Here is a 26904-nt window from a genome sequence, read left to right on the forward strand (position 1 = left end):
TTCATTTTTGAAATATTTTGAATTTATTCTGGTAATTTTGACTTTACTCTCAATATACTGCATATATAATGTATTTTTTTTTAAATGGCACTAAAACTCTGTAGTATCATGTTATTATTGGAAATTAAATGTTATTTTGGTACCATGATATTTTGAATGTGTTCCATAGTGCTATAATGATATTTTAGGGAAGTCGTGGCCTAGTGGCTAGAGAGGTTGACTCCTAATGGGGCGGTCACGCATGCGAATGCGTCAGACCGGAAACGCAAGCTTATGCTAAAAATTTTGCATTTCGCTGCGTTCCAAAGTTCAAGTTTGGTAAACTCTGACCCGCGAATTCGCATCACTTGAAGATGTGGGACCAGTAGAAGATCGATACGTCACTGCGTGACCTCTGTACAGAAATTCAAACATGAAGGAAGCGCTATAACTTTAGCTGTAGAGCAGCGTCCTATTTTATAAAATACATATTTAAAAGATTATATTAAAAAAAGAAGCTGCATGGTTTGTAGTGTCAACAGGAAACACATGATACATTTGAATGAGGACGTTTTATAATTTTTTTATTGCTTAGAGAGATACAGAGAGTACAATATAATAAGACGCTTTCGATGTCGTCGCAAATAACACAGTACAAGCACATATTAATCCATGTTGTGATAATTGAGGAGAGACTGATTATCTTGCTCCTGCCGATATTCGCACTTTTCGCAGCCGCGTCCGAGATAATTTCGCATGTTTAAAGTCTAGTGTGACCGCGCCTTAACCCTAGGGTTTTGGGTTGAATCTCGGGCTGGCAATACCACGACTTAGGTGCCCTTGAGCAAGGCATCGAACCCCCAACTGCTCCCCGGACGCCGCAGCATAAATGGCTGCCCACTGCTACGGGTGTGTGTTCACAGTGTGTGTGTGCGTTCACTGCTCTGTGTGTGCACTTTCGATGGGTTAAATGCAGAGCACGAATTCTGTGTATGGGTCACCATACTTGGCTGAATGTCATGTCACTTTTTTTTCCCTTTCACTTTTGGACATGTACCATGGTACTATCATTGTGCTTTGAACATGTACAGTAGCATGGTATTCTTTCAAGTGCCTTTAAAATATACCATGAATTTCAGTACTTCATAGTGCCATCATTATATTACTATATTATACCATCACTGTCGTATGGTAGCACTACAGTACAGTTTCTAGGAATTGTAGGAGTCAGCATAATTACTATGCATTTATATCTAGATTACTTATGATGCCTTTATATGTTGCCTGTTTAGGCATCTTTCTACATTTTGGAACAATGCTTTGAGCAATGAATGGGTCAGAGATGTGTTTGTGTTTGTGTTTATGTGTGTGTGTGATTGGTATAGCAGACGTGCCCTGCTGTTTTATTTCTTTTGTAAAGCATCCAGTTCAGCCAGCGTTGAAGCAACATTACATTTAAGTCATTGCAGCGCTGCAGCTGAGACCACAGGAATGCAGCTCTCTCCTCCATCGTCCCTCTATTCACTATCTCTTTCTCTCTCTGCTCCCTGTTTCCTCTCCAGCTCCTGTCTTTCCCAGACTCTACCGTTAACCCTGGAAAAAAAGAAGCTGTCAGAACAGTAACAGGAGCTCTCGGGTCTTTGTGCATGTCCAGTCAAATGAATCGCACACGTGTTGGTCTTTTACCTGTCTGTCTCTCATTTGTGGGCTCAGCTGGTTCCCACTCGGGATGGTTTAGTTTCCTTCTAGCCACAGTGATCAGCCTGTTCCAGAATTCATTTTCAAGACACTCGGGAGGGATTTTACATCCCTAAACTGATACAGTTAGCTCTCTGTTCTCTTGATAACAGATGTGTTGGGCTACATCCGTGAGTGCCAGGCCTATAGAAGAGATGTAACTGATTTGTTTTTGAAATTGAATATTATAAATTCTATTCAAAATAATTATTTATTTAAACATACAAATAGTAAACAAATTATATAATTTGCTTATAAGTTTGTTTAGAAATTAACAGGCTTTTAAAATAAATGTTTCTTAGAAAAATGTAATTGCTGCAAGAAACTGAACAAAAGAGTTTTCCAAGAACCTCAAATGTGTCCCAGCTTATGTCTTAACTATTACTAACAAATTCTTCAAGCACAAATGCATATTCTGGTTTGTTTTGTGTTATCTGTGCAATATTCAGGGCAAACATTAACTTAAAAGGTCAAGAAACAAGTTGAAAGATGAGTACAGTGCTGTAAGTTACAGAAACCTCAGCTTAGTTTCAAAGTGAACTGCATTATGCCATTATTGTAACAGGTATACTGTAATTTAGTCATAAGTCTGAATTATAGGGTTTGGATTAATATTGAAACCCAGGACTTTTTGCAGATTAAATAATTACCAAAATGACTAGACATTTAATCTTTTAGGTAATAACAGTATCAAAAACTTTTTACATTTAGAAGTCTTAAAGGTACAGTAGCAAGAACAGCCTTTTTAATTTTTAAGAGTCAGAGACATAAGAAAGTTATGGCTGACTAACATTATAACATAAAGTCTGCACTATGGCGACATCAGTATGCACCGATGTGCTTTTTCTCACACTCTATATTCTCTGTAAAACAGCTGCTCTCCTATCAAAGCAACAGACTCGCCACTGAGTGTCAGACAACCCTGAGTGAACAGTGATGGATGTGTGTTTGTAGGGGATGGTAATGTCTTTAAGAGGTCTGTTTGAGGGATTCGAGTTCATTATGTGGACTTACATGCATCATTTACTGATCACTCTCCCCAGATGCATATTCCGTTTTTCTCCTTGGCTCATCGTTATTATGATGTCAACTCATCCACGGAGATATAAAAAAGATTGAGAACGAGCGAGACGGGGTCAGAGAGTTAGAGACAGGCACACGAGAATGGAGACTTTCAGTTGACTACTGTTGTTTTTGTACTGAGCCTATGATATTTTTAATCTCCTTCACTTGAATTTGTCCCTCATATAAATATTTTAGATTCTCATGATTTAGTATGTTTATTAAATGCGTACTGGTCCTGACAGAGTAGTTCATTTCAGGTTTAACAATCCTTGTGGGGGCATTTGGGAAGCAAAATCTGACACAAACATACTGAATGTTAAGCGGGAAACAAACATTTTGCCAATGTAAAACTGTCCAATTTTACCAGCTTCTTATATTTTTACAACCTTTTTTTCTAGTTTTGTGTTTTTTGGACAAAAACAGACATGCACGTGCATATGAATGTGAATGTCTGTTTGGCTCTGGGATGTGTTTCTTTAGTTGCATGTTTCAAAAAAGAAAACTGAATAAAAAAAGAATAAAAAAAACTCTGTTATGCATTATTGTAACTATGCACAATATGCATTGATATGCTTTAATTCCACACCACAGCAAATGCAAATGCAAATTTCCCACCCATAATTTCAAGACTTCTTGAAACTGAAAAAGTGAAGGCCATTTCCCAAGCAGACTGACAAATTGATCATACATACACATGCATTATGGCATTTAGACTTTTCAAACTGACCTGGATGTGCCCAGGTTTACTGAAAGGGTACTGTATAAGTTAATTAAGCTTGATTAATGGTGTGTGTTTTCGCTCTTGTGATATCTGTGACGACACAAAGCAGCGTTCAGCCACATCAGGCTCAAAGATCACTTACCTACGCACTCTCTCATCAATCAAACACACACACACACACACACACACACACACACAGAGAGAGAGAGAGATCTGTGTGCAGACTCGTCAAGCTCCACAAACACTGAATAAGTGTTTATGTGATCACATGTGATGGGTCCCCTCTTAGTAACACACAGTGTCATCAATCACAGACACACACATAAACACATACATGCTCACATACACTCCCCAAAAATATCTCCCTGTTTTCCTCTTTTGTCTCTCATTGTCTTCCTCAAAGCATTTTCTCTTCTCGTGAATACACATCATGTTTTTTTGTCATGCATTAAGGCCTTTTGGACATTTTACTGTCAACATATCTCTCTCTTTCTTTTTCTCTCTTTCATTCCCATCAATTTCACATTTTCTGTCTTTTTTCCCCACTCCTTCGCTCTCATTTTCTCTCCCTTTCCTCTCCGCTTCTTTTTTTATGTGGAGTTGCCGTAGGCGGCATGGCTGGCCGGCGAGGGTCACCAGAGGGAATTCTGGGAGCTGAGGTTCCAGTCATCCATTACTCTGCTTGTTTCTCACTCTGGCAGCCCTGCGACAGGGTTCTATTAAGAGCTTTTACACACACACACACACATACTCATGCATTTGATCAGCGGTTAGATTACACTCTAAAAGCGCTGGACACACACATCACACTGTGTCACAGACAGCCTCAGGCTTTTCGTGCATGTAATGACATACAATATTCCACTGCAGTTCTCCAAATTATGCATGTAAGCATGTATTTATATGTGAGTGTATGTTCAGGTGCAGGGAATGTTCTCGTGTGCTAACCCTGACCTGAAAATGCAAAGCAGGATAGAAAATGAGAGAGAAGAGTAAAAATAACAGTTTTTGTTTTGGTTGCTTGTTTATTTAAATGAGAGTGGACAACCAGGAAGTTACCAGGAAATAAAAGTTAATCGGCTTATTGTGCATGATTCATCAGAGAAAAAAAAGGAGATTATTTCAATTAGATTCTTATCATTTCTGAAGAAAAAAACTATTATAAGAATGATTAATTAAATTATGGATACTAGCTAACCAGTCACCATGATACAATATATTTAAACAACAAACAGTTCAATTATAATAATATTTCACAATATTATTATTTTTACTATATTTTTTTTTTTTTACAAATTAATGTTAAAAAAAAGTGTAATTGTAACGACCGCAAACTTTACAACTGTAAAGTTTTTTTTTTTAGTTTTATTATCTTTTTAAATCAGAAACAGGATGTTATATGTGTTGAGAATGCCATTTAATGCAATCTTTAAGCGTTTACTGTTAAACATATTACCAATTAAAACTTCATTGTCCTGCTATGAATAGACAGTCTCTTGACTTTACCCTCTTTAGCTTTGTTGTTAGAGAAACCCGTAAGTCCTAGCATTAAATCTACATATGGATTCACACATGACAGCACACACACGTATACTGACACACGTTCGTATTTCATACAGACATAAACCAAACACAATATTTTTTTCTCCATGAATCCCTTTAGACCACATAACACCTGGTCTTAAAGCCCGCTGTAAACTTTAAAGTGCTGTGCAGCTGCAGCATACATCATAAACCTGCGACCAGCAGACATAAGTACATCATAAACATGAGCCAACCCTCACACACCTCACAGCTGCTCAGCCAAACACACATGGCTTTATAAACCTCAGACTGCTTTTTTATTATGACATCATAAACATGAGCCCTACATCATACATGTGTGTGTGTAACTCTAAACAAAACCTGTTAAAGAAAGGAAAAAGAGAGGAAGGGAGGAAGACGTAAGAATAGAAGAAAGGAAGTATGGAAGGAAATAAGAAAGAATGGGAGAAAGAAAAATGAGGCATAAAAAGATGATGATGAATGGAAAGATGTAGAATTTGAATGAATGAGGATATAAAGACGATATTAAGAAATAAGGAAGTATTTAAGGAAACCGTGAACTTCCATGAAGATGGGAAGTGAGGCAGAAAGAAAAAGGAAATACAGTATGGAAATAAGATAGGAAGGAAGGAAAGTGGAAAGATGGAACAAAGGAACGAATGAGGAAGGAAAGAAAACAAGGAAAAGGGGAGTATTTAAGGTATGAATTAATTTCCTTGAAGCAAGGAAAGTGAGGGAGAAAGAAAAAAGAAGCTTAAGAATAAAAAAGTAAATATGGAAAGTAATAAGCATGGAAGGAAGGAAAGCAGAAAGAAGGAGCAAAGGTAATGAATGAGGAAAGAAAGAAAATGAAAAAGGTGAAGAGTTATCACTTCCTTTCTTGAAGCAAGGAAGTGATGGAGGAAGGAAAAAAGAAAAAAGGAGAAAATGAAGAAAAGAATGAGGAACGAAAGAAGACTAAGTAATGTATGAAGGGAACTTCTTTAAAATAAGGTGATAGAAAAATTAAGTAAATAATAAAAAGTGAGTAAGGAAGAAAGGTAAGAAATGAAGGAAGAAAGGAAAGAATAAAGGGAGTAAGACAGGAAGAATTAACACAGAAGGAAGAAAGAAATTGGGGATGGAAAGAAGGAAGTAATGGATAAGAAGAATTAACTGTAAGTATGGAAGGAAGGAAGACAAGAAGGAAGAAAGTAAGTGAGGAAGAAATAAACACGGTAAAGAAAATGTAACAAGAAAAAGTACAAAGCTTAAGAATTCAGGTCGCAATATTTTGGAGAGAGTAAAGGAAAAAACGAGAACTCAAGAAAGTGAAAAAGAAGAAGATAGAGTGGAGGAAAGAGTGGGACAGTTAAAAGTGAGATGACAGCTCTCTTGTCAAACAAACAGATATTTAGTGTGAGCTCATCGCTCTGTGTACTCTCTCCACAACTTTCACTCTGTAAACAGATGGAGGGAGTCAGGGTCTCTGTAGGACTGATCTGAGCTATGTTTTGACAGATTTAGGCTTTCGGGTTGAAGGGAAGCTTAACACCAAGATATTTATGGATTTTTGTGAGATATTTTTGGAGGCATGTGCAGTTTTGGCTTTTGGTATGCTGTAGTTTGGTGTTGGTTTATTGGATGGTGATTTTGTTCTAATAAACATGGAAAAGCGGACTGTAGAAGGGAACATTTGGGTAATTAATTGTAAAAAACAATTATTATTATTATTATAATAAACTGATGCACTATATACTGTTTTAAGTCAAAGTTTTTTTTAAGGAAGTGAATACTTTAATTCAGCAAATATGCATTAATTTGATTGAAAGTGACTGTAAATTCATTTATAATGGAGATTTCTATTTAAAACCAATTCTGTTCTTACGATTTTTTTTGTTTTTATCAAAGAATTCTGAAAAAAGTATCATAGTTTCTGCAAAAATATTAAAACCGATACTAATAAGAAATGTTTCTTGAGCAACAAATCAAGCATATTAGAATGATTTCTAAAGGATTTGGTGATAATAAAGACTTAAATAGCTGCTAAAATTCATCTTTGTCATCACAGGAATAAACTACATTTTAAAATATATCAACTAAAACAGTAGTATAGTAGTAATAGTAATAGTATAAAATAAATATAAAGTTTCACAACAATAGTTTTTGCTGTATTTTCGATCAAATAAATGGAGAATTATTTTATCTAAAGTTTAAAATTGTTATAAGATTAAAAAAAAAAGATTATATATTAAACTTAGATATTATATTATAGTTGTCTGTAATACTAAGTACTAAAATGCTAAGTACTAAAAAATACTATATATAAGAAACCAAAATCCCTGGTTGAAGTGAAATCAGAAACATTTCATTCCTTAGTAATGAATACAAATGAACTTTGATGGTTGTGTAAGATGTTCAAGCTGAAAAAAAAATGTGTCCGGTGGGACACTTCCTTAAACCTGTATGAGTGCACTGCTTTGAAGGTAGGATGCAAAGGGAGGTGAGTGTGTATATTTGTGTGTGTGTTAATGAGAAGAGAATGTGTGTGTAATCAGTAGCCGTTTCCTGGCTCTCCATCTGCAGGGCCCCTCTCTCTCTTTGGCCTTTGTTTCAAACTCCATCCAGCAACTTCAGGGAAACTACCGTCTTGGTGTGGTCAGTGTGTTTTTGTGTGTGCCTGTTTCTGTTCTAATCGATATTTCAGGGCGCTACAGATGTTGTTCGTCCATAAGAGAGAGGGAGAGAAATGTATCAATGTTAGTTTACGTAAGGAGAGCGTGTTTATGTAAAGTTCGCTGAGGTTTCAGCATTAGGACTTCATCACTGCGAAGAGTAGAGAAAAAGAGAGAGAGGGATGTAAAGAAAGAGTAGAGGAAAGAGCTTTGGCGTTTTGAGTAATGCAGAGAATGCGATGAAAGATGGATGAAGAGTTATGCCAAGAGAAAAAAATGGAAGAGTGAAATATAGGAGGGATGGAGAGATGACGAGCGACGAAAGAGGGAAATAAAGAGGGAGAGAGAGATGATCTAGTCATATCCCAGTAGTGTTCCATCACCTCAAACTCACAATAAGCATCGATCCACCTGTACCTGAGAGTGTGTGTCGCTCACCGTTGTCTTATTCGCTCACACACACACTCACACACACATGATTGATCACTGAATCAGTCTCTCCAACATTCAGCCATAAAAGCTATAACTGGCCCTCATAAAAGCAGATTTATCAGGCCAGGCCTGCCCGGTGCCCGCATGCCGCCCAAAAGCATGTGACACCTCCATGATTGGGCTGGAATTGAGTAAACCTGCACTATTGATGCCCATGTCTGACAAGTCAATCAGCACCTGGTTCAAACGCACACAAACACACATGCACACACACGGACTAAAACATGAGAATGGAATCTCCTGAAATACTTTTGGGGTTTCTGCATACATTTAATATACAAACAAACTCATAAACGCAAACATGTGGCCATTTGTGTCGCAGCACTTCAGCCTCTTCCTGGGTTAAATATAAACCAACTCTGCTTATATATAAACCAACTCTCCAACTTTGCTCCCCTTTGAAGCTACTGAAAACCAGTGAAGCTCTAAATAGGAGTAACCAAATCTTGCAGCGACAAGTTAATTAGGCCGAGCTGTCTTTTTTATCCTCTTTGAAATGTTGCGTTCGGTTAGTTCTGCTTGCAATTAAACTAAGGGTGTCCATTTCCTTTTAAACGCTCCTTAGATAAACTTAGCCTTCGGAGAAGTGCTGAGTAAAAGTCGCCCATGCGATAAAGCCTATAGGAATCCAGTCGGCGAAAAAGATCACATGGTCTGGAGAGGAAATTGGTCTTTTTTTTTTCTCTCAAGCCTACAGTGAGCATCACAGCTAAGTGAGAGGAAATCAAAGAACATAATGTTACATTAATAGGCTGTGATTTACATCATCTGCATAATCCCGGTTGGCTTTTTGAAGTATCGGAATTCCATTTCTGAATGACGCTTTTATTTGACGATCTTTTAGCACTCACGATTTTGCTCGCAATTAAAAAGGTGCGAACGCATTATGGTGGCAGGCCAAAATGAAAATTGCTGCAGCATGCCTGCTAGCACATCGGTAGCACATGTGCGCCTGTCGCCTCCGAAAACACCTGCGTTTGCAGCCTTAATGGTTTTCTCTTTTTTTTTCAGTTTACAGGGTGGTGCTGAAAAGATTGCGTCGCGCGCTAAGTGCCTCTTACATGCGTGATTATTAAAACGCAGACCTGACTGTTTTAATGGCCACAGGAATTTCATTTCCCGCTCGGTTTAAGACACCAAGCGGCGGCCTGTGGATGTAATGAGCCTTCATTGTGGTATCTAATTTCCCATTACGATAAAGGTGCGTGTGAGTGTGTGCGCGTGTCTGTAAGCACACCGGATAGACCTATCTCTCAAATATTAAAAATGAGGCTTTAAATTGGACACGGCGTATGGGAGAGCTTGCTGTTACCTCTCAAGTGCATCACACATCAAAGGCTGTCAGACAGCTCAATAAACGTAATGAATGTTCAACACCCCCGCCTCAGATCTGAGGTGGTACGTTCTACTGTTTTAGCATTAAAATAATCTTTTAAAAATGATGCACACAGGATATTTACCCTGTAAAGCCTGACATGTGAAATAATGGTCAGGAAAATCTAAATGGAATAGTTTAATGAAACTTTTAGACAAGAGTTTGCACACGTGGAGGTCATATACATACTTTAAGGAAGAAAAAACACCTCAGTTTTATTCAGTGGAACAAACTGAGTGAAAATATTCAAATTGTTGCTGATATTTATATAGCCAAATGTGAAGATGAAATTTGCTTGTAATGGAAACCAGTGAGATTTTTATAATAGAATAGCTGGCTACTTACATAAAATGTTTATAAATATCAATTGTCATTCTATATCTCCAATAATACAACTGTCTGTATGATATTTAAATGCTTAGTTTTATGAAAAGCTCATAAACAAAGCTCATAAAATGCATATGTTTCAATGCAGATTAAGAGATCAAATGCCAGATGTTGTAGACTGTAGACAACAGGAATTTCAGCAAAGGCTGAGGCTGCAGAAATTTGCATATTAAATATAATATAGTAGGCTTTATAGGGATATCTAATTACCCTCCAAAACACTGAGATGCCTATTTATGTGTGTGTTTTACTGTGGTAAATGAAGTTGCGTTTTAGGTACACTTCTCCCGCCTCACTAATTTATGTTTTAAAAACATTACCTCTTGACACAGCTGCCGACTTTATCGCACCCCATGGCCAGCATACAGTTTGGGACATTTGTGTGTGTGTGTGTGTGGAAACGAAAGGGAAGTATCTGTGATTACCACAGCCCCTATCATAAACCCCTCCTTTCCCCGTCCCCCTGAGGTGGCACATTCCAACGGTCGACTGTGTGCTGCGTGGTGCCTGAGGCCACACTTCAGGAGAGACTTCTCAACCCCAAAAATCAGTGGTGTGAATACAATCCAGCACTTCCCACCTATGTTTTTGAGGAAAAAAAAACGCATCCCCCCTTGGCCCCTATAAGTCTCACGGTTTGAATGGCGCATTGTGCTGCAGACTACTGGTTCTGTTTTTGGCCGGCCTGTGTTATTGCGCCCGAGTCACGTCTTGTCATTCCCGCTGTCAAAGCAATTAACTTCATGTTAACCAGAGAACACAATCTATCTGTTTCGCACCCGACCTTCCGGCGCAACGGGTCCCGCCACTTACACAAAAGTGTTTCATATCCAAAACATAAATTATGCTTGTACTAACTGATCCTCCTTAGAAGACCGCAGCAACTTTTTAGGCTCTTAATGATGAACTGAAGATGTGTGATGTTGCAATAAAGTGGCGCATATTGCATTTAAACAATCAATCTGTGGTAGCTGTGTGTTCCACACGGTTGTTCTTCAAATATAAAGACTAAATTATTCAGCATGTAGGTGGAAGTTTTGGGAGCTCAGCCAATTTTGTTTTCACTTGGATGTGTGTGTGCTTGGAGATGAAACATAGGCCCCTCGTCATGCATTCGGGCCCCAGGGCCCGCAGGGGACACGGCGGGTGAGACTGCACAGACGGGGCCAAGATGATGGGGTACTAATTCAACACAACGCACTACTGAAATAGACAGCAGAAACACACTCTCTCTCTTTCTCTTTGACCCTGGCGAATGAAAATAATCTTAAATAATTAGGAACGAGCCAGGGACCGAGTGAAAGGGTAAACACGGCGCAGGCGCAATGGACTAAGCCAGGGCACCTCAGAGGAGGGGGGCGCACTGACCCCGTCCACATAAAGCTGTGATTTATGGCACGCAGGGCGCAGCAGCGGGGATGCAGTACCTCTCTCACAGAACCAAATTACTGAGGTGGAGATTAACACACGTGCTACGGGCCTACTTCCAGATCCGAGGAAATTTTTTATTTACATTTTTCCACTTTCATTTCCTCCCTTCTCTTTTAATGGTAATTGGTTGGTGTTAGGAAAGAGAGCTCTCAAAGCCCCTCAAGAGTGTTTTATTTAGGGATACAGATGGAGAAGAGTGGCAGTTTTGTGTGCCACACATGCAATATTTTTTTCAATCCCAAAATATGCAGAATTGCACTGACAGACGTGCCACACTTAATAAATCATCTTGTCATTTTGATGTTTTGATATTATTTGTTTGTGTTTTTTCTCCTTTATTATTTTGGTTTTGTTGCAAAAGAAAAATGCTGGGGAAAAAAAGTAGAAACAATATTTGCATCCATGTTGATTTCACATTTGAAAACATTTTTACCACTTTAAACAAAAAGAACTAAACAAAAAATGTATGAATTGATTTTGAAAGTTCAAATGGTGTAAGCCATCATGTACTTAAATAAATGCTAATTACTAAGTAACCTTTTTTTGAGTGTGAACATATTTAAGTTTTCAGATGATTTTTGTTTTCAAAATATAAGTTTGCTCCATTTGAAATGGACAGAGCCTTTTCCCAAAAGTGATATTAATAAAAACATCATGACTTTGACATGCAGTCAAAGGGCTCTTCTCTGTATCGTTTTTTTTCTTGTCACTTGATGTTCAGCATGGATTGCAGCATGCGTTGGATGATTCACATTTTAATTTGATGGAAAAAATGAATTTGGTTTACTTTTAAGCAAAGTCACTTAAGAATAAATGATTATGACAAACTAATGTCATAATGTCAATTATTGTTTATTTCAAGAATTTCAGCTTTTTTTCTTCTTCCTTTTTACAAAGTCTTGACAGTTCCATCATCTAATTGTTTGTATTTAACCTAAAAAAAAAAAAAAAACTCACAATATATATATATATATATATATATATATATATATATATATATATATATATATATATATATATATATACATTTTAATTCAGAATCCGAAAACATGTTCATCATAGACTGTGTATGAAATTGTCCAGATGATGAATATCCCCTTATTAATGTTGTTATTAATGTTGTTGATGATGACATTGTTCTTATATCTGTCTATTTGAAATTTAATGCTATTGCCACGTTTTTAAGAAAATGTTATAGCTGTTTTCATTAGATTTTCAAGCTATTAGAGGCAGACAAAAGATGACTAAGTGGTAAGGAGTCTCAGCCCCGGGCTCTAAATTGGTCGGTTGGAGCAGTTTTAAATGAGTTTTGGTTGAGCCCATTGATTGAGTGGCCCCGCACTTTAAATTAATAGCTGGTTGTGGAGTCCAGCGTCTGCAGGGAGGCGCGGTGCAGGCTTAATGCAGCTTTTCGCTCCTGTCAATGGGAGGTCTATCTCGATGAATGGTTGAACTATTTCATGTGGATTTGGCTGCGATATTTTCCTTTTCTTCCCCCCCTTTCCCGTTAGGATGTGCTGGAATGCATCTCGTACACAGTGTTTCCATTAGAGCGCGACTCCAGGGCCGAGGGAGACCGCGGGGAGCAGCTCCTTCCCGGCGTCAGTTTCTCGCCCATCTGGGATTCCCCTCCGCACGACTTTAGCTAAAGGCTTAATGCGCGCGGTCCAGCGCTAGTTCTCTGCAAATAAACAAACCCGAGCTGGGGCGCTGCCTGCCAAACTATTGCGTCTTGAAGAGAGGAACGGGGAACGCGTAGCTGCATCCAAACTTTAGCATAGGCCTACTGGTTTTATGTAGCGAAACAAAATACAAGATGCAGCTTTAAAGTGCTTCAAAACAAACAAACAAAGAAAACAAGCGTGACCAAGAACATTTTGAAACAACTTCAAAGCGCTTTCTCAAAAAAAAAAAAAAATAATAAGATGAAATTTTAATTTGTTATTCTGTTCAAACAGTTCATAAAACACCAAACATTTGATAATCCTCCGATCACAACATGTTTCGTAGTTATTAATTGTTAGGCTGTGGGTGAATGAGGTGACTCGCGTTTTCCTAATCTATTAGGTTAATTTAAAACACATTAAAATGAAGCAATTCAGTGAGGTCAATAAAACTTTTATTTGATGGACTTTTGTATTAAATGTGATTTTCATATTCATGTTGTGAGTACAGGTAGGTGGTGTAACTCTCCGATGATTCTAAAAAGGAGGGGGAAATGTTTCATTTAAAAATATTTTGAAAGAAAAAAGAAAAAAAGTAATGCTGGCATAAGCTTGGTAATCATTTATTATTTCTTTTTAAATAATCAGTAGACTTATAGTAATTCTGTTTAAAAATGTTATTAATAGCTACGTGTAAAAAGCGTAAACAAACGTGCAGGAAGTAATTTTTTGTCATGTGACCAAAAAAAAACATGAAATAGAGAGGACCTCTTGGCACCCTTGAGAACCTCTGTCAAGTAAGTCATGTCATTTTTTATGTTGACTAGTACTATCACATATATTCTTATTATGAAGCATGAAAGTGTTGTTCAGGTTAAGAAATTGAGAAAAGATAGGCTAATCATGTCTTTAAATAAAGTAAAAGGCTATTTGTAATGAATGTTTTTAAAAAAAATATTTTAGGTCTATTTTAGTTTTTTTTTTTACTTGTTACACCACCACATTTACAGAGTCAAAGACTACATGGCACGTGTTTTAACCTTGATTGTTTTAAAGGATTTCTCCCAACAATCATCTCTGATGTCTGTAGCAGTTTGTCATTGATCCATGTGCAGTCAGCTATAACATGTAGTTTAAACAAACACCCAAACAAACAAAAAAAATCTACTATCTAAATGATAGTGCTTTTATTTAATAAATTCATTATAGTCTCGGATTAAATTCAGTTTTATTGAATTCAATCATGGTTAAGCGTCGAGTTGCATTGTAGGTCGTTCGGGCGATTTTCTATTTGGAGGCAATACAACTGAATCTTTCATGTTCCATCTAGCAATTTGACGCCTTAATGTGTACGGCGTTGTGTGCAGCAATTTCGCAGCCGTGAAAAGAAATGACTCCCGGTCTCGGTAGCTCCACAGCTCCGCGCTTGACTGATGCGCTTCCCTCCAGAGAGAGAGAGAGAGAGCGCGCGCGAGAGGCGGCCAGTTCTCTAAATAATACAGTCTCTAGACTCCTCGAATCTATCGAATTAAACATTTGTGCCCATTCAAATACTGCCTGCAGGTTTTTCCTACACATACGATATTAAACAACGTGTCACCAATGCCAAAAAATGCAACTTCATTCCTGCGGAAAAGGAAAGTTTTCCTCCCGTTTCCAAACCCGGCTCACTACGCCATCTACCGGAGAAGCGCTGGGTGACGCTCCAGGAGTTGCCCCTGCCCCGTGGATTACCCCGTGTTACCCCAGGCTTGGTACAGATACCACCGGCCCTTTTGTTTATCCCTCCTTTTCTGAACAGTTCAGCTGAGGAGCCTCTATCACCAGCCTCCATCAGACCCCGGCGAGGCCAGGCAATCACTTTCCCAGATTACTTGTATTTAATACACAATGCATCATAAACCAAATCCCTCATCCTGACAGGGAGAAAATAGAACAGCTCATAGCTTGAGCTTTCCCAATTTATGGCTAAATTAAAAAGGCTTCCAACAATGGACAAGTCGAGGAATGGCAGGAAATCGATGCGCGGCGGACCGGGGTCTCTTCGCGGTTCTCAAGAAGCGCGGGTGTATGGGAATCTCTGGCGAGGGCCGTCGTATTTACACATGATTTTTCCTGTCCTTCCTCCGCTTCTGCCCTGCGATTTCATTAACAATGGACATTATCTAGACCTTGAGTTCAATGTCAAAGATAGGCCAGGGAGACATATTCATCTTCATCAGAGTCATTAGAGTCCCGTCAATGGATTGCGCTTCTTTAATGCGCTGGACTCCAAAAGTCTCACTCTTAAAAATAAGTGTCTAATGCGATATGAGATCGTTCAAGTTCTAAAGTTCTTTAGAAACTAAAAACAGTGTTGGCTAATTGCTAAACCACTTAAAAAATCTAGTTGACCAAATAATGCAAAAAAAGTGAGTCTAAAGTAACCACATAGTGTCTGTTTTGCAGAGAAGTTTTCGTTCTCATAAAAAAGTTGAAGTCTGTGATAAAAAAAAATAATAATAGTCTGTTTTGTGAAATAATGCATTTTGATTTGTGGGTGTGTGAAGAGATGGGAGAGAATTTATTTTGCCAATCGTGTTCAGTCGTGGGCTATAAGAGCAGGTGTATTGTGCACGAGGGGAAAATAATAAAAAAAGAAATTATTTGAAACGTTAAAGTAGCTCTGTTGGTGTTTACTAAAGCTGAACGTAAATGTTAGTTCTTAAATTAGTCGTAATGTTAATTGCACGTCATTTAGTCTTAAAGAAAACAATCTAACAGATTTGCACCTCAGTGCACTTTCACTTGCACGAGCCTCGCTCGTTTTCGCGAGCGAAGCAAGCGGGGAGGGAAAACGCCGCTGATTTCGTGATTACTGGATGGCTTCATCAAAGCGGGGAAATTCGGGTCTATCTGCGAGCAGCCCCGTCCCGACCTCGCGCTGACCTCGCCTCTCCGCGAGCGTGGGGGAGCCTCGCGCAACTTCCGACCGGTGGACACGCGAGACAGGTCCCCCCTCCTCCTCATCCTCCTCCTCCTCCTCCTCAGCGCATCTCCCTCGCATGGGACAAGAGAGGATCCACTGGAACGGGACAGACAGAGACACTCCTACACGTTCAGATCACTGAAGGTGGACGATCCTCGTTTCATTTCCACACTCTTTCATTCGCGATCCGATGCCCCGAAGAGGGACAGTGAATAAACCCGCCAGTCACACAGACCGACACCTGGGGACTTTAAGCCGCGCGATTCGCGGAGGAACGGACTGAAGTTGGACAAAGTTTTTGTCCGCGGGGAAATTTAGCGTGTCGTCCGCTTGATAAGAGCAAAACGAGAGGAGAGAGACAGCGATTTTTTTTCTTCAGCAAGAGACACGGGATAGGCTACATGCCGCGAAACAGCGTTCGCGTAAGAGCTTCATTCGAGGCTGTTGTGAGTTTTTTGGTGTCCTTTCATTGAGTCTTTCCTCCCAGTGAGATTTCCGTGGAGCTCTTAAGGTAGGCGGTTTATGTTCTTATATCAACGTTTCTCTCTGACAAGCCGCGAATTAATGGTCAAATAAAAGTCCATTCATCCTTCACCTTTGAACTTGTTTAATTGTATCAAAATGAAGGGCTTTGGTTTTTTTGCGCTGAAGCGTAACGCTCGAATGCATTGTGCGTCGCTAACATCTCCAGCTTTTTATTTATTTTTTATTTGAATATAGATTTTGTACTTATTTAGGATTTTACGGGGTTTTTTCCTGAGTAACATTTTATTGCCTTTTATTTACTTTCCTTTGAAACGTATTTTCTGAGCGATATTTCGTGTTTTATTTTTGTTTTATACAATTGTGTGCATTGTTTTCCAAATGAAACTAATTTTGTTCTATGAAAGCAGCAGATGGGTTCTCATCACAAGACTAAAGAAAATAAAACTGAAAGTTATTACAGCTGACAAATGTTTCTAGTTTTACGAGTTTAGTTTGAAGTAATAAAACATTTTTTTTCTTTTTCCACAAAAACACATTGTTTTAACAATATATTTCTAGACCATTGTAATACACTTTCTTTTGTTACATATCCTGTTTAATTTCTAACATTTTGTTTTTATCCATTTATTTTAACACCGTTTATTTGTTTTATATTTCTTTAAAAAAGATAGAGACATGGGTTGCTTGGGAGGGAGGGAGTTTGCGCGCGGTGGATTTATTTGGCGTCAAACTACATAAACTCAAAGCCTAAATATAAAATAAATGTTTAGTTTGCACTTAAAGGCAACTGTCCCGTTTTTTATTCGTTAATAATGTGTTCATATTTGTTTCACATCACGGATAGAGCGAGAGAGAAAGTTTGTACGGACTGTAACAGTAGTTTGGCAGCTCTGTGAAAGATAAACTCGTTATTTTTGTTTCGAGAGTTTTGGCAGAAAATGCAGTAATGTGAAGACTGTTACTGGGCAGACGTGAAAGTCTGTCTTTGTTAAATAGTTCTTAGTCTTTGCAAAATCATTTGGTTTGCACGCGAATCTGAAATGTATAACCTTTTTAAGCATTTCCTTTTTACGTTCAAATTTGTATTTTAAATATATTGTAAAAACTTTAAATTGTTTGCTGTGGATATTTGCTGAAAAACTAGATAACTACCAACTAGGTATTAAAATGTATAAATTATATTTATATTTTTAAGGCCTGTTTCACAAAATACTTTACCAAATGCAAAAAAAAAAATATATATAAAAATAAATAAATAAATCTTTGTGCTGTTGATGTGTAAAACTTACTTGAACAGATGCAAGTGATCTGAGCCACTAGATGATGTTTAAGATGATGTTAAGAATGTTTTGTTTGTGACATTCGCTTGATGACTAAAAAGCAAAGGTGAAGAGTCTGTGAGAAAGAGTGAGAAGTGAAGTGTGTGAAGAAGATGTTGTCAGAGTGTGTGTAAGTGTCCTAGAGAAAGTGTGTGTGTGTGTGTGTGTAATAAGTTAGACTTATCTGTATTGCCGTTTTCTAAGCCTCAGTGGGTGGCATGAGATTTTAGTCACTGCACAGTAATCTCTTAAAGTTCAAGATCAAAGACTGATCTCTCTCTCTCTCTTCTCTTTCTCTCTCAGGGTGAGCGGACAGGTTTGGATGGGAGCGTGTGTGATAGCAGGAGCTGGCTAAGGCACGTTCAGATCTCTCCATCCACCCACCAACACAACCTCACAGCCTGCCAGATACATGAGCAGGTACGTGGAGGACACACACACAGACACACACACACACACTCAAAGCACCTGCATGGCCAACATAATGAAGTGTTTAAAGGTGTTTCTGCTATCTTTAATAGCAGATTCCTTCTGCATTTTCGTTCTCGTTCGATGTGTGTGTGTCACTGTGTTTTTGTGTTTTGGTCTTTTGTATCTTGGCTGCAGCGTGAAGGACCACAGGCCAAGATCACACACACACACCCACACGTACTCTCTCGGTCAAGCATGATGATAATCACACATTTTGTATCTTTGCATTCAGATATGAGGGACGACAAATTCCTGAATCCTTATGGAGTGAAAGACAAGTTAGAAAGAGACTAAAAGAGAGAGAGAAGACAAAGAGACTGAGTCACTTCCATAAATTCACAGCTTTTATTCACAGTATTTAACACACCACAAAATTTAAGTTTCCTTTTTATTTTTAATTTTCTTCCTTAAAAGGTTAAACCATTTCTGTGAGGTTAGTTTGTCATTTTTTTGTGTGTCTAAAATGCAACTTTTAAAGTTTCAAGTCCATTTTTGAAAAAATGGATTCACTGAGTTATACTTTACAGAGTTCGACTAGATTTAGTTATATTGGAAACTGAGTTGAGTTGGTTTGATTTGAACTGAGATTAAATTGAGTTGAGTTGTACAGGATTAAACTGAATGAAATAAAGCTATGTCAAATTGAGCTGAATTCAATTAAAATGAGTTCAACTTGAGTTGGACTGAAATAAATTAAGTAGAGTTAAACTAGATTAGTTCAATTAGATTAGTTCAAGCAAATTAGACTGGACTGGAGTAAACTGAGATTAGTATAGATGGACTGGATTTAATCCTGACTGCATTGATCTGGACTAGAGACAAGTGGATTTAAATGGAGTTTAGCTGGGTTGGATTGGGTTGAGTTGAAGTTTTGTTGTGCTTTCTTGAACCACTACACAGCACAGCAAGCTAAATCTAACAAAACAATAATCTGACGATCAGTTCATGCTATCAGGATTATTTTGGAGATATCACACCCTTCTTGAACATCCAAATCACACAGTGAGATATTCAGCGATTATGAAATGAATTTACCATTTGCCTGTCTACTGATAACAAAGAACTCTCAAAGCACCAGTCGGCCTTTTCAAGTGAAATGACGTATGCTGAGGATTCATTCACATGTTAAACAGGCCAATTGTATTTTTCCATATTCAACTTTGCAAAGTGAGATCCGCTAGAAGAATGAAATCAAAACGTCTCTCAATCTGAAGTGTGTTTCTGAATGATGAGAAAGCAAGCAAGGCAATGTGATGGCTGGGAGGTCTAGATTTCCCAAATATTTGACTTTTCTAAAGGTTTTCATAAAGAGAAACTAGAAAGAGAGGAAGAGAACCGGTTCAGACACAGCATTATGATATGGGCCATAATTGTTAAAGTATGACACCTTGTCATAACAAAGAGTTGGGCTTAGACTTTATGGCTTCCGGCATCCCACATGTTTTTATAATCACGCTGTTCCTCCTTATAGCGACAAAACCTGGAGAGAGAGATACAAAAGACTGACCGTTATCAGTTTTCATAAAGAACAGATTTTGGCTGCGTGGAGGTGAAGGAATGTGCTCTTCTTTTCCGATCCCACTCTTTTTTTCACGTACAGCTTTCCTTTATTCCTTAAGATGTTATCTGGGTAAAATAACATAATTGTTGGATGAATCTGAATCATCGTAGTGTTTACTACTTAGATAGTTCTTGAAAATTGATGAGGAACATCAGCATGAAACGAAATGCTAGATTCATAATTTCAGCTAAGATATTTAACACTAAAACATTCGTAGCTGAAGTGTTACCTAGAACAATTAACAGGAAGAAAATCCACGGCTGGACAGATATTGATCGACTTGGACACAAGGAATGTTGATTGTCCGATTATTCCAGTTTATCACTCGTCACCTTTTCACTGGACGTGGGGAAGGAGAAAGGGGGTTTTCAGTGTGAGGCGTTGGTCGGTGTGAGAGTGTTTTTCATTCCTACAGTGCTGAACGAAGGATCTAATGGACCTGTTTATCAGGACATCAGTCGACTAACATCCGTTTCTCATAGACACTTACACAATAGAGTCGAGCTATGTGAGTTTGTGTGTGTGCGATGCTGTATATGAAGTGACCTCTCTTACTTGGAGAGGAAAGTGTTGCGCTGTTTGCTTCAGTAATCACTGAAGTCAAGGAAAGATTATCTGGTGCACTTCTCAGTGCCCTCAAAGTCAAGTGCAAGTGTCTGTGTATCTTATAAAGTCTTGGAAAGATAAGCCCTGATGATAAATGTTGAAGGATTCGTCTTCTGTGGTTCAGTGTGGGTCAAAATGGGTCATATTAGTGTCATATTCTTTCTCCATGAGGTCTGGCCTGCTTTGTGTGTGATTAACTCAGCTGACTCAATCTATTACTATAAGCACTGAAAGTGTACAACCTTTACTTACCAGTTAACCTGAAACTGCCAGACATCCTAACCCAGACACACTCACGCGTTAACCTAGCTGTCCAATGAGGACATACTGTAAAAATTATTATTTATTTAGTTTTATTGTTATTAATTTCTTTTTTGAAACTTCCTAGGTGTGTGTGTGTGCGTTTGTAATTTCTTAATTAATTTATTTGCTTTTTTAATTTACTGTCTATTGTATTATACTGTATTTTATTATATTAAATTACATTTTATAATTACATGTTTCTATATGTATTCATTTCATTTTACCTTTGGGAACATCCAGGGAGTGAATGAGTGAGTGAATATTTTTTAATTTATTTTGTTTTATTTTATTTTATTTTATAAACTCAGCTATTTATTATTTTATTTGTTAATTTTATTTTATTTTAGAACACATTTATTTATTTTTATCTTTGGGAATGTCCATGGATTTATTTAGTTAATTTACTACATATTTTTAATACATTTTTGTATTCTTTTATACTGTAGGTAGATATTAATATTTGTATAATTTTATTTAGCTTTTTTAAACGTCCAGAGTGAATTTTCCAGATCTAGCTAACTTCTGTAGTCAATTTGAACAAGCTGTAGTAACATTTGTATTACTCGTCCTGATATATAACAATTTGTTGTGGTTACCACTCAAAGGTCCTCCCAGTAATACACATTCATCCTCAGAACAGTGTGTGTGAGCATGTGCACACAGCCAAACGCACACCCTTCTATGGCATCTGAAAAGACTCGCAGGTTGGCACTCACCCTTGGCACTGAAGAACCAGAGCACAGCCCAGGATGGGTTGCCAGGAGTGATGCCCAGTAAACTCCCCTGATCTCTGAGCTTGGCTGGCCCACTGTGTCCCCGGCCAACACGTTGTATGAGTGTGTGTGCCCGTATCATTCACCCCACGGCCCCTCACACAGCATTTGAACAGCTCTGCCTTTGTTATGTACTCACAATATTATGGTGGCCCTTTGCTCCCTGTCTTTGTGCGTGAGTGTGTGCAATAAAAACACACACACAGTCACAGAAAGAGGGTCGGCTGTAACATTACAAGTACAAGATATCAGAGATCTGCAGGAAGGCACCAGAAGGGGTAGACGGGCTGTGAAAGTGTGTGAGAGAGACTCCGTTCTCATGTTGTCTTGAGGGTCCTGCTAGTTCCCTGTATTCTCCTTTTAAACAATAGAGCAGGACTCGGTCCCTCCGTGTCCCTTGCGGCCTGCTGGGTCTTGTACACACACACACACACACACACACACACACACACACATAATGACCATGGCGTTTCCAAGGGGTCTCCACCTCTCTGTTGCCTTTATCATATTATCAAGAGTTTTTGTGCGTGTCTGTCTAATTGTGTGACATTTCTAATAAGAATGCTCAAATGTCACCACCAGACTGAACAGGAAAAGAGCCGTCTAATGCCTTCAAGGCTTGCCAAAAATAACACCATCCAAATAACACAACTGTTTCTCCCACTACCTATTGTGTTCACGCAGGAAGTGTGTGTGTGTCAAACCGATAGGTCTCCATTCGGATTCTTTAACACCGTCTCTTTCAAACACACACACACGCTCGAGCTCAGGTTCCCATCATTGTTTGTCCATCAAAATCTATTGTCATTTGAAATCATTTTTTTCTTTTTCACATGCTCCTGAAAACCCAGACTGTTCCACCATTTGGAAAATAAAATAAATAGTATCAAATAGAAAGGAATTAATCTGATTTGTTAGTAATGTAAAGTGTATCAGGTTTTTTTGTCATTCATCAGAAATGTTATATTTATATAAAATGTTAAATTTTTTAATAGAAACTTTGTTAACATTTTTATTGAATTTACTGATCAAGTTAATGTGTCCTTGCTGAATATCTTTTCTTAAAAAGAAAAAAAAAACATTAATCAGTAGTGTATCAGTATTCTGTCCCTTGTTAAACATCTGTCTCTCTCTCTCTAGATCTTTTACCGTGTGGTCCGAGAGGTCCAGCCAGGTGAAGAACTCTTACTGTTCATGAAGGCTGAGGATTTTTCATGTGAGACCATGGCTCCAGACATACACGGTGAGATTGCACTCAGACGCACATGAACACACACAAACTCGCTCGCTTGCTAACTCACTCATTCTGTTGTCCTGCAGAGGAGCGTCAATACCGTTGTGAGGACTGTGACCTGAACTTTGAGTCTGGTTCAGAGCTTTTGGACCATCAGAAGCATGCGTGTGGCACCCCACCGTCCTCTGGCTTCAAGCTGTCTAAGCAGGGTCTGGCCGGCGCCGTGGACGATCCTGATCTTGACCCGCTGCACTTACACACTCACCCCCTGAACTTACCCCGCTCCCCACAGGAGTGTAAGGAGTGTGAGCAGGTCTTTCCTGATGCCCAGAGGTTAGAACATTCCTGTTTTGTTTTGTTTTGTTTTGTTTTGTTTTGTTTTGTTTTGTTTTGTTTTGTTTTTTGTTTTGTTTTGTTTTGTTTTGTTTTGATTGTTTTGTTTTGATTGTTTTGTTTTGTTTTCTTTTAAAACTGCTATTTTATTTTGTTTAAATTTAAAACACTGCGTTTTTATTTTATTTCACTTTATTTTATTTTAAAACTGCTGTTTTGTTTCATTTTATTTCAAAACTACTGTTTTATTTTATTTTATTTTGTGCTTCTACCAAAACACACTCAAAACTGATCATTCTCTCTCTTTTTCTGTCTGCTCCAGTCTGGACACTCACTCGTTGTCTCACTCCGATGAGAGGGAATATAAATGTGATCAGTGTCCGAAGGCATTCAACTGGAAATCAAACCTGATTCGCCACCAGATGTCACATGACAGCGGCAAGCATTATGAATGTGAAAACTGCTCAAAGGTAGAGTCCAGACATTAGAAAAGACGTGTGCAAAAACAGGCATCTTTCACCGGAACACACCTTCTGTTATCACAAACTCGACAATAATTCCACCATATAAAAAAAAATATGTAAAAACTATATAATCATATGTAGTGTGGATAGCAAAATAAATAACCGTATCATAAAAGTGGAGAACAATTATTTTTATTTATTTTACTTTGTTTTATGTCCAGTCAGAACAAATCCATAAGCATGTATAGATGTCAGTGTTTGTTAACAATTACGTTTTTGTTTACTTTTGTGCAATAATCAGTTCTGGTACTTTTGATTGCCACTTTAACGTCCAATCAAAACCAATATGATTCCTGCTATCTATAGGCTGTGCATGTAAACTTTGTCCCTATATCTCTCTCTTTACCCAGCAGGTGTTCACAGACCCCAGTAACTTGCAGAGGCATATTCGCTCTCAGCATGTAGGGGCGAGAGCTCATGCCTGCCCTGACTGCGGAAAGACCTTCGCCACCTCCTCGGGCCTTAAACAACACAAACACATCCACTCTTCCGTCAAGCCCTTCATATGTAAGTCACTCAGACCCTTCATATGTAAGTCTGCATGCTTTCTACTCTGAACACCACACCACAGAGCTGGAGAGCTCCAGCATCCTTTTGAAATTCCCGCCAAATTTAGTATTTATGATTCTAGATGGGTGCCTCAACTGGTATTTAAAGACAAGTATACCTTTAATGTGCTGTAACTTGCTTTGGATCCACCAAATGAATAAACATAAATAGATTTGAGTTTTCTAAATCTGTTTTTGAAAGACTGGTGGAGCTCTCCAGCTGGCCTGGGTTATCCAGCACTTATGTTCATTTCGAATCGGTCTATAATCCCTATCTTGCACGTTTTAAAGTCAACATGAAACAGCATTTGCAACCCATTTTACTCCTAAAATGTGACACATTTCACAGAAAACTGAATGTTCAGGCAGAGAAAAGACTTTTGTGGTGACCTGGAATTTATTGGATCTGGAAAAGTGGCAGTCAGAGATTTTTATTTGTATAAATAGTTGCACTAATAAATCATGCGCAAAAAGAACAGGAATATGTGTTGAGAAATAAAATAGGGTCATTTTTGATTTCATGTTGTCTTTAACATGAGGTACTTGAGGAGCAATAACTGACAATTATATTGATGTTAGTAGTATTATTAATATTAGTTTGTATTTTTTATTATTACTATTGGCGTCTAATTAATGTTAATATTAATTGATATTAACATTTAATTAATGTAATAATATTTTATTTAAAAAAACGTGTTATCCTGTGTTTATTTGCTATAACCTAAAACTGCTTTTTTTTACAGGCTGTTATGTTTGATATACTGTATTTATTGACTGTGCATGTTTGTGTTTGTAATTGGGCTGTGTCTGTCCATGTGTACACTTCAGTTGTGGTGTGGTGTGTAATGATTTCCAACATCTTATTCTTGGTCAAATCTAGAGTAAATATTACTGACAATATAATACACTCCATACCAACATAATAATGTTCTTATAATCCTACCAGTCTTATGGAACGCTCACTTTACCCTACAGTGCATATCAGTACACCACCTCTGCACTCTCGATTTCAGTGCATGACCTCTGACCTCCAATCTCATATGAGAATGACCTCAATTCTTAATCTCATCCTGCATAAAGAGTTCACATGCCCTTCATAACGATTTAAATGTCTAAAATCATACTGCGCCCTCTGAACTTTGCACGATTGAACTTCATGCATTGACCCTCGAAGTGCTGATCCCACACAGCTCGTGTAGACCCCCACCGCCACCACATATCAGACAGTAACTAGCTTGCTAACTCAGGCCATTCTTGGAAAATCACTACCACATGCAGGCCGACTCATACAGAGACTAACACACAGCCATTTACAGCAATCAGCATTTGAACAAGCACAGCTAACAACACTTAATGACCTCGCAACAACACACACACACCAAATTACACCACACACATGCACTTTGATGCATACACAAGAAAATATACACTCTGTAACCAAGTGAGCCTTATTGAGTCTTACTTTTATCATTTGTTAACATACATTTCAGTTCAATTCTGAAAGGGTTGATAAAATATGATTCCATCAAATTGTAATCAGTTTCAGCATTCTAAATTAGTCACTTATGAGGTTACATCTCGGTTAGGATGATCCTTTAGAAGGTTTTGAAACAAAGCCATAAACTCACTCGTGCCTTTGTTTGCATGTTCATATTCTTCATTCTGGACTTATTACTGAAACAAACATTGACAAAAATACTGATAATTATTCTAAACTAAAAGAGAAAATCTCCATTTTAAACAAACACTCATACACATTCATTTTACTACTGGCTGTTCACCACTGCGGAATGTGTTTATAATATTTCTTTACGGTTTATTAAGACCTGACAAAACACAGCACTCTGAAGTGCCCACAGATCTTTCCTCACACACGCCCCAAATTTCACACCTGTTCATCCGAGTGTGTCCAGTTGTTCACAATTATATAAGCGATGTGTGTGTGTATGTCTGCTGTGCTTCCTGAATGTACGATATCCAAGCAGTATGTGTGTGTGTGGGTGAACAGAAAAACCCACTGCAAACTCTTAAAGTGATAGCTCAACAGAAGAAAATTCTGTCATTTACTCACCCTTGTGTTGTTACAAAACTGAAAGCGTTTCTAAAGCAAAAGTAAAAAATGCAGTGTACTGTACATACAATAAAAGTCATGTGGGGTCCAGTGTTGATTTAAACCCCACTGACAAAATAAAATGTATTCAGAATATCTTATTCCATGTTCCGCAGAATCATTCCGAAGTCATTTAGGTTTGTAACAACATGAGTATTAGTAATAATGACTATCATTCCTTTCTGTCCTGTCTTTAAGTCGTACTTTTACTCTGAACTAATATTTACATCCCATCTCTTGAGTGGTCTGTTTGAGTGACTGACTCTATAAACACACATCATGATAGAACATCCTCTAATTCCACACCACACACCTCATGCAATCCGACAGGGATTAGCGAAACCACCCGCTAGATTCCATAAATTTTGAAAACATCCCGTTTGCAATAGGATATGTGATTATGATGAGAAATGCGAGTGGTTAAAAGGCCCTGTTTCACACTAGAGGTGTTAGACTGGTAATGTATAGGGTGCTTTTATCCCTTTCAGAGATTTAACTGTATACACTGCCAGGAGGACGGAGTGTGTGTGCAGTGACATTGACAGCAAGGGTTTAGGATTCATCATGAGTTTTAAGAATGTTGTTTGACGACTGAACAGTGTGTAATGATGTGAGTTG

At 38.1% G+C, this 26904-nt stretch overlaps 1 protein-coding gene across 16 annotated transcripts in view; it reads left to right on the forward strand.

Moving 5' to 3' along the window:
* Positions 1 to 26904, forward strand: part of mecom (MDS1 and EVI1 complex locus) — a 146030-nt gene that overhangs the window by 104774 nt on the left and 14352 nt on the right. For 5 of the 16 annotated variants that reach the window (XM_052576221.1, XM_052576228.1, XM_052576222.1 and 2 more), the window contains exons 3-7: positions 18127 to 18243; positions 22678 to 22780; positions 22858 to 23104; positions 23427 to 23574; positions 23979 to 24159. In XM_052576221.1, the coding sequence (XP_052432181.1) occupies positions 18127 to 18243; positions 22678 to 22780; positions 22858 to 23104; positions 23427 to 23574; positions 23979 to 24159 (796 nt within the window). Of the gene's footprint in view, positions 1 to 15891; positions 16530 to 18126; positions 18244 to 22677; positions 22781 to 22857; positions 23105 to 23426; positions 23575 to 23978; positions 24160 to 26904 lie in introns of those variants that run through there. The other 11 variants (XM_052576225.1, XM_052576233.1, XM_052576226.1 and 8 more) reach the window with 4 other exon arrangements.

The sequence above is a fragment of the Carassius gibelio genome, chromosome B15 (assembly GCF_023724105.1).
Source record: "Carassius gibelio isolate Cgi1373 ecotype wild population from Czech Republic chromosome B15, carGib1.2-hapl.c, whole genome shotgun sequence".
Lineage (NCBI taxonomy): Eukaryota > Metazoa > Chordata > Actinopteri > Cypriniformes > Cyprinidae > Carassius > Carassius gibelio.